Source organism: Glycine max, chromosome 16, assembly GCF_000004515.6.
Source record: "Glycine max cultivar Williams 82 chromosome 16, Glycine_max_v4.0, whole genome shotgun sequence".
In the NCBI taxonomy this organism is placed as follows: Eukaryota; Viridiplantae; Streptophyta; class Magnoliopsida; order Fabales; family Fabaceae; genus Glycine; species Glycine max.
This window is the reverse complement of record NC_038252.2, coordinates 35,009,791-35,018,945: the sequence shown is the minus strand read 5'-3', so window position 1 is coordinate 35,018,945 and position 9,155 is coordinate 35,009,791. Positions and strand designations below refer to the sequence as shown.

Sequence of the window (9,155 nt, the reverse complement as noted above, 5' to 3'; positions counted from 1 at the left end):
TCCAAAAATAATTGATAAACAAAATCATATTGAATTCAAGTTGTTAAAGCACTAAGTATATAAAAAGAAAATAAAAAGAGCATAATATTAAAAAAATGTATGGATTAGAGATGATTTACACTAATATAGCCAAACAAAAATTATTATTAGTTAAATTAACAATTTTTAATCCAATTTTTGAATATATAATTATATGAAATATTTTTTTTAAAAAATATATCTACAATAATTTCATCTTAGTCTACTCAAGTCATATCTTATATACTATTGATCGAGGCTGTACCCGAATCAAATAAACATTAAAAATGTAATATCTAGGAAGTGATCCTAGGTCGTCTCCCAACGAGTAATGGTCAACCAAACGTTCATAACAGATAATAATAAAATAGTAACGAATTTGGGGGTTGTTTGATTTTGTAAATTAAACAACAAGCAAATTTGAATTAAAAAATAACATAATTAAAACATGTTTCCCCTTGATTCATAAGCAAGTCTTTTATTCTAGGTTACGAGAATTTATCCTTAATCAGTTCAACCACTTAATCCAACCCTAAATTAAATTACTAAGCAAAAATTAACATATAAGACTGTCATTATGTGATTAAACAACACATACACCAATTAATCATGAACGAAACTGATCATTAAGCATGAACGTAAATTAAGCGTAGAGACAATTAATCAAGCACTAAGCATGCATGGATTAATAGCAACAAATACAAAGTAATGGGTGAAGAGGAAAAACTGATTAGTATTCAATAGTAATAACAAAACCTCAAAGAGAGTTTTGCTTGATCCTCAAGAGAAAACAATGCTAGAGACTTGGCCTTCCATTAATCAGTAGAAATGAAACTGTAGATTGAAGCCGAAACGAAATTGCAGAAAACGAATTTTATCCTACGTCAACAGTGTGTATGAACAGTGATAAAAACTGGAATTTTAAAATCCTAGAATTATTCTCCTATCCGAAAAAAACTCCCTAAACTAAAACCTTGATGCTGTTATATAGGTCCTCAGCCCCAATGCTCACAAATCTATTTTAAGTCCAAGCCCATAAACGAAATAAAATAAAATCTGGATAAGTTAAGATAAGATTGGATGAAATAAAATCTGGACGAAATAAAATCTAGATGAAATAAAATATGGATAAGATAAGATTTGATAAAATAAAGTTATTATTATTATTATTATTATTATTATTATTATTATTATTATTAGTTAAACAAGCCGCTTGTCAAGCTTAACAAGCTTTTTTTATAGTTTGGGCATGGCCTTTTAATCTAAAAAGACTTTTTCAAAAGCTTGAGTTTGACCTTTATAATAAACAAGTCGAGCCGAGCCGAGCCGAGCCTCACATAGGCCGAGCCAAAGACCCTCGACAAGCTGCTCGGCTCATTTCCACCCCTAGTGTCATAGTCCTCCTATTGTACGTATCCCACTTTTTCTCTTTTCAGAATGATAGATACCACCACGCATATTGTTTCTGGTTCTATACTCCTTTCAGGACAGATTCCTCCATGAACAGTGGTATTTGGCTAAAGAGTGTTGTGTAGGTACGTATAAAAAAAACAATTCGACACGCAAATTTCCAAACAGAGCACTAAAATGGCAAATATTACATACCTGGATATAACTAAATTTGGGTTTATACAACTGACTAATAAGATTTTAAAAAACAGTTTGCCATTGCAATTTCTACTTGATCATGATTTACTAAACATTTCTTTGAGGAGTCTTTGTAATTGCAACATGACAATAATTAATTATGACTGTATCAATTATATTTGTCCATAGTATTTTCCAATACAAAAATCACGAGAAAACTATAACAACAACTGTGGTGGGTGAATGCATGCAAGTGATGCAACACAAACCTTGGGGTGGGGTCGATCCAATTCAGATGGCTATGACTAGGAGGATGGTCTAGCTATAGGCCCAAAATGTTTGAACTTTGAATCTACATTTGGGCATATATATGTGTACTCTGCCAATACAAAACAATTATTTTATATTTTTATCATTTACTATTCAGTCTCTCTTTTACACTATTAATACATAGACCTTGAGTGAGTTTATCAGATGTGCATCAAGCATTTTCTTTTCTGTGGCTGTGCAAGATCTTTTACAGTTGCTGATGTGTGTAATTATAACCACCGCCATGATTGGTATGAGCCTCTCTCTAATCTTAAAGTAAAGCTTTTCTGCCTTTGATGAGTGTTAAATTGACTCAATATAATTGTTGTAGTTATAAACAATTGTACTTCATTATAAAGAATTTTTATCTGCAATTTAAGTAACACGTTTAATCATAAAGTAATAGTATATACGTACTCCAAACAATGGTGGAAACAAAACTAACAATGATCGACATGGTAGTTATCAGACTAATTTAATAGTATGAATAACACAACAATTGATTCTGGGAGAAATAAAATAAAGTGAAAAAACTTGTGTAAAAGACAGATACACTTTGATAAAGGGGATCTAAATTGTTTTACAAAACATGAAACCATATTCGACTTAGCTAGAATTATGGTTAGAGTAACATGCAAGTAACTTTGTTACTTTGATTTTGATGTTACTCCACACCGGAAAAATGATATATATAGTAACATAACAAGCATAATTAATTAGATTTCTTTATTTTACACAAAGAATCAAATTTTAATTTTCTTTATGATATCAAGAGTCTAATTCATTTGATTCAACAGACTATACGTGAGCTGTTAGAATCAAGAATTTAAAATTAATTTTATTCATTGAAAAATCATTGAACCCTAATCAATAAGGTTTAATCGTTAGTGGAAGTAGAGAATGGAGAATGAAGACACATGAGATGATGCAAGGAACAAAAGTTTATGCAAGTGCTATCAACCGACATGTTAGATTGATGGGCTTGTCCACTGGGCCACTCATGTTGGGGGTTGATGTCATAATGATATAGTGTATTAATATAAAATAAAATTGTATTAGAAAAATTAAATAAATAATGCTGTACATTCATACTGCATGGTCAATAATTTCAATCTTTTTGCTCATGTAGTATCACTTTTTAGTGTTGCTTAGAATAAACCGATGTTTTATCATTGTATTGGCAGATTGATCAATTTGTAGTCATTGCTATCTTCGTTTTTTTCTTCAAATTTGAGAGCCTTATTTAAATTCTGTTTTTAGATGTAAAGATTTGCATATTTAGTATAGTTTTGTACTTAAGATCAACTAGTTGTAATTCTCTGATAGAAAACATTAGCTAGATCACGTAGATTAAAATTCAAATAGTTGGTAAGTTCTTTTAGTTTTGAAACCACATGTTGGGAATCTCTCCAATTTAGTGTGCACTGGATAATACTATTCTCTAATCCAAATCACATATTCGCTTGAATTTTATTTACTTGAGATAATGAATGCATTCTTGCATGCCCACTTTAAAATCAACCTTACCTTTAATAAGCATTATTCTTTCACATGTACCTGTTTTGCAACTATGTACAACTTAAAAGGCAAAGAGACAATGCTTGGCTTCATCAAGACCAGTGGCAAGGAACAGGAGCACGATAGCAAAAAAGCATAAGCATGATCTTGTCTGCTATATTGGTATTTAAGACCTATAAAACATTGAAAACATTACATTGTGAACATTTCACGTGAATCATTGAAAACTACAATCTATTGTATCCTGAATGAAAGACCATTTGCAGAATTACCCTCCTCTTAAATGCCAAGTTGCCAAATTATTGTTGAAATTTATGGTGTGTGGACTCCAACTATGTATGGCCAGGTATGGAGGCTTCAAAAGTAGGACTTGATCAGTTGCTCAAATTTGAGAGACAATGTGTTCTGCCACAAGACGACGCAAAATCTTTCCGGTGGCAGTCTTGGGCAAATTAAGAATCAGTAATGAAGACCTTTTCAGGGACTTTGAAAGATGCAAGATTCTTCTTGCAATATCTTAGCACCTCTGCATCATCAATGTTTGATCCTTCTCTTGGGATGACAGCACAATATATCTATTAAAAGGTAAAAGTAAATATGATCAATATATACAAATTTCAAAGAACTAATAGACACATCATTTGAGCAAATTGCAATCCACAAATTTCTGAATTTTTTTCATTTATTCCTCTCCTAGTACAAACAAGAAAAAAGGTCATATACTAATCTTTTGAGAATTTTGAATTAATTATGAAGATTACGAAATATTGAACACTTTAAGGAAATTTTGGTAATATTGATGAAAAACAGTGAAGAGGTTCAAATAAAAATCGTCTGCTCTCAAATAAAAATCGTCACATGGTAATCCAAAGTAGTTTTTTGTCACATGGTAATCCAAAGCTAGTTCCATTTGCCAAAAGAGGTTCAAATAAAAATCGTCTGCTCTCAAATAGAAGAGTTTTCTTGTACACCACAAAATGTTGATACATGATTAGAGTGTAATCTTTGAGGGCAAAAAGTGATAAAAGTTAAATGCCACATAAATCCTCGATTCGGTTTGGTTTGACTTTCATGTACATGTTACTAAGAAATAAAAAAAATTATTAAATGTTTTATATCAAAATATATAAGAGATATATGATACAAAATAGTCTGTAGTAATAGTACTTTAACTTGTATTTTGAAAGACTTCTCTATATAAACAGCATTACATAAGGTTCACTTCCATTATTTTTGGAAATGTCTATTTTTTTCACCTAACGGAAAGGAAAACATCATGGAGGGAATGTTCTGTAAAAACAATTTGTTCTTCATATCCTTATTTTGAAACAAATCTTTTAAAATTTGAAGTGGTGGTTAAAAAATTTTCAATTTGATTTTCCCTTGCATATACCACATTTGTGTTAAGCAAAATTTAGATTCCCATATAGCATCTCCAATATGCCAAGTACCTATAAACAAATGTAGAATGGTTTAGATTTATTTCTTAATTATTGTTAAAATATAATTGAAAAACATAAAATTATTTGTAAATTTAATATCCTGAATTGAAAAACATAAAAACACACCTACACAACCACACCAACTATTTTTTTTTTCAAAACTATCCCCACCTCAATTTAGTGATATAATTTTAGTTGTCTTTGTGTGTGTGAGATGTATTGTTAATATTTATAGCATCCTTCCTCAAAATTTAGGGATATAAAATAATTTGGTTTGCCTTTTATGTTTGTGCGTGATGTAATGTTAATGTTTACGACCAAGCTAAAAGTACAAAAAAATAATTTTTATCTAAAGGTTTTCTTGTAATAAATATAATGGGTGAAATTAGCCATATTTTTCTTTAATTTCCTTTTCATATACAGAGCCATATATAACATGAAACTGAATTTGTCCGTTTTCACACTGGACTAACAGCGCCAAGAATGAGAATGAACATAATTTTCAGCAATTAATTAACTTTGATCTGTAGACTCTAGGTTAGTATTAAAAACAAAAAATAAATCTCCAAAAGGTATTGCAATAATATCTATTGTGAGTCTGTCAGAGATTTAGTACACTCAAGAGTGTAAATATTTTTTACAGTGTCAACTAATCAATGGTTTACATTTCAACGTGATATGAAAATGGTAATATATAGTAGTATTTGAGTTAAGCTCATGAAGCCAAATTAGAAGCCCTGCAACTGCAACCAAACTTTCTAAGAATCTCTTCCCGATATAAGATTCACTATTCTTAGCTGAGGCCGTTTCATCTGTTCCTTCTGGGAACTTCCTTCAACTGAATGTAAAAACATAAGTTTTATATGACAACTAACAAGACTGATAGATCATTCATTGCATAGGAAATGGAAACATAACACTGTAGTGTAGTGTTCTTTAAGAAAAAGGAAGGCTTAATTAGAAATTGAACGTACCAGAACACTGTGAGAGATTATCAGGTGTTTTGCAAAGAGAAGGGAGACCAACAGCAATTGTCATGTTAATCTTTAAGCCAAGGTCAGGATCATCCCTGTCTTTGAGAATAAGGCAGACACACTTCTTGTTGGTCTTCATGGCTTGTGTGAGACCACTGCAACAATCTGCTGTGGGTGCTTTCGCGTCAGCACCCAAATATGGCAGACACGTTGCAACACCTGTCAGGGATTCTGCACATCTCTGTTTGTCTTGAGCTGAATCTCCCATTGCATGACTAACCAATACCAATGTTATTGCTAACACTAGCAAGTGTGGTAGACAAGCATTTGAATCCATTTCTCAATCTTGATGAATGAATGAGTGGAGATAGATTATATTATAGTCTATAGAAAAAGTTGTAGGTAGAAAGTGTTAGGTTGTGGTGCTACATGTAAAATATTGGTTTTTTTGTTTTAATTTATTAGAAGGTTCTGTAGTGTGTTATGTTTTAGAAAACATGGGAATTGGGAAGGAAACTAGTAGATGAAAATAAATTCTGTGGTTTCACTGTGAGTTCAATGAAGAAGACCAGTTTGTTGACTTAGTCTGGATCATTTCAATTTTGTACAACACCAATTGTCCACTAAAGAGTTATATACTATTTCTCGTGGTTTTTTTTTTTTTTTTTTTGTCTAGAGCTTAGTGTTCATGGATAAACATATAATTTTCTTTTCTTAAAGTACATTTTCCTACTCCAAAAGTGTTAAATCCTCTCATGTTATTGTACCCCTAGTAGTTATTTGTTTCTGACCGAGTCTCTTTAGTGTCCAATTTGCTGATGTGAAGGGTAGAAGGACCCAATGACAATGTTGTCATCAAATTTGAAAAGAAATAACTATAAAAAAACAAAAAAAAAAAGACCAAAACACTATTAAACACTAAATGAAATTAAATATGTTTTTATCCTTTTTTCAGGAGTGTGTGATTTAGGCTCATTCAATTTAGAAACACTACATGATTATACAGAGACTTGCTTATAATATTAAGATAATTGTATATTTAATTAAATGAATTTGATAATATAAAGATGATCGTGAAAAGTTTACGAAAGATAGTGTGCGTGAGCAAGAGGAATATGTTAACTATTTAGGTGTAACTTATTGGAAAGTAAGACATAGTCATGTAGATGTGGTAGGTTTAACCCTTGCTGCCAAAGTAAAAATTAAGTGGGAAAAAAAAAGATAGAAACCCTCAGGGTAGCTTATAGTTAGGAGGGCTCAATATGTCTCCCTTGACCAAACAATTTTTATAAAATCATAATATTTTTGTGTATAAAATTTACTTTAAAATACATTTAGTAAAACATTTTAGTTTTAGCTTTATAATTTTAAAAACCTAAGACTTAATATATGAGAAAAATTTGCTAAATAAAATATGAGATCAGCTAAATTTTTTATTTTAATAAATTTTAAAATAAAAAATAATATATTAGAAAAGTGTGTTAACATTTCTCTTGAAATGATTAGTGTTTTTGCTAGCCTATGTTCCTAACCGCAACAGGCGCCGAAATTGTGGGTTAACCAGGCATAGAGAAATTCCAAAGGTTGTGAGTTGTAAGAAGTCTTTGTAAATCACATGTCATTCAAAAAAATCCAAATAAACTGAAACAATGTTTGACTGATCTATTTCCTATCTTCAAAGTTAAAGGCAAGTCTCTGGAGAAGATGACTTCGATAAAGACACAATAAAACTGCTTCTGGTGAAGAGGGAATTTCAAGACATTGGTTCTTCCCCAAAAGCAACTTAACTCTAATGAGATGTGAAAACTGAACAAGAGGATATATAGTCTAAAACCAACTAACATTCCAAAATTCCTCACCAACCATCCCTATTATATTTGACAACCACACCCGTGATGAAAATTATAGTGCGGTTTCATTCCACTGTCTCAATTAAATAAAAAATATACAAAATATCACAATAAGGATATGTTAATTAAGAATTTAATTTAAATACACTTTCATTTGCAATTAATTAATTATATATATTTCCTATAACTTTTTTACTAATTGTTTTACAAATCATTTGGTGATTTCTAATTAATTAACAATTTAAATTTTTACACTATCTATCAAAATTAAACTCATATATTAACAGCATCAAAGTTATTTTCGTTTTAATTTTGATACTTTTGTTCTAATTAAGTAGTACTAGCAGTTGCCATTCTCATTATTTTATTATACGTACATTCTACATTCTGCTTACAACTTGCAATGAATGGAAAAAGTGGAGCTTGGACATCATTTGTCTGCAAGACATTCACACCACTCACAAAAAGTGAGTGGAAATTTTTAGACAAAATAGATGAAGAATTATTAATGTTCAACCATCATTGGAAGTGGAAATTTCATTATGAGAAAGAAAAGCAGTTCGCCAAAATGGAAAGCAGTATAGGTAAAGAAAGCTCAAGTAATTTTCAACTTCTAGACATTCCATGTAGAGATAAGAAATGACAGTTCATAGAAAAGAAAAGGGAAAAAAAATGATGGCTTAAAGATCTTTATCTTTGAGCTGTTTGTCTCTACTAATCAACTATAGTTAGCTATTTTAATTTATGATTGTCAACTTGAGATACCATTAAGATAAAAGTGGTGTGAAAAAAGAGCATCAAAGTATGCGTACGTATGGCGTCGATCAAGAGTCACATCACTTGTTCTGTGAGGGAAACCAAAAACATTACAAGTTCAAAATTAAAAATAATAGAATTCCCTTTATAAAACACATATATAATTTGTTTCTCAATTCTCATAAGAAAAAATCACTTGCACTAATGGGTTGGTACAATGGTCCTTGTGGCAGCCATCATGCACAACAATGCAAATTCCCTGATTTGGTAAAAAAGGCTAGGAAGGAATTCGTAAAACCCACTGAATCAAATTCTTTTGTAACATTTGGAAATATGTGAGTGAGATTTTCAAAACACCAAACAGTTATAGTATCAAATGTTGTATCTTCAAATTTGGCTTCTTTCTACGAAATAAAGTTGCAAAAACGGAAGACCGAGAGCTTAATTAGACATAGAATTCAAATGGAGCATGCCATCATTGACATGAAGACTGATGAGAAGTTTGAAATAACATTTCTTACATAGAATTCAAAGATTTCACACGTAGTCCATTGTTTAGAATAAACTGCTACATATATATAACGCGTTGTTAAAAAAAAGTAATAAAAAAATAAAAGGTTTAATTATCCTTTTGACCCTTTAAGTTACGACAATATTTTTTTTTAGTCGATGTAGTTTAACTCATGGGACCAGAAACTCAC

The 9,155-nt window shown here is 30.7% G+C and overlaps 1 protein-coding gene across 1 annotated transcript; it reads right to left on the bottom strand.

Annotated features, from left to right (window-relative positions):
- Positions 1-5,608: 5,608 nt before the first annotated feature.
- On the bottom strand, positions 5,609-6,213 carry LOC121173744 (non-specific lipid transfer protein GPI-anchored 14). Its single transcript, XM_041010590.1, has 2 exons — positions 5,849-6,213; positions 5,609-5,712 (listed from the first exon to the last, which is right to left on the bottom strand). Exons 1-2 carry the CDS (start codon positions 6,183-6,185, stop codon positions 5,633-5,635), a joined length of 417 nt encoding a protein of 138 aa, XP_040866524.1. The 5' UTR covers positions 6,186-6,213; the 3' UTR covers positions 5,609-5,632.
- Between the last annotated feature and the right edge of the window lie 2,942 nt (positions 6,214-9,155).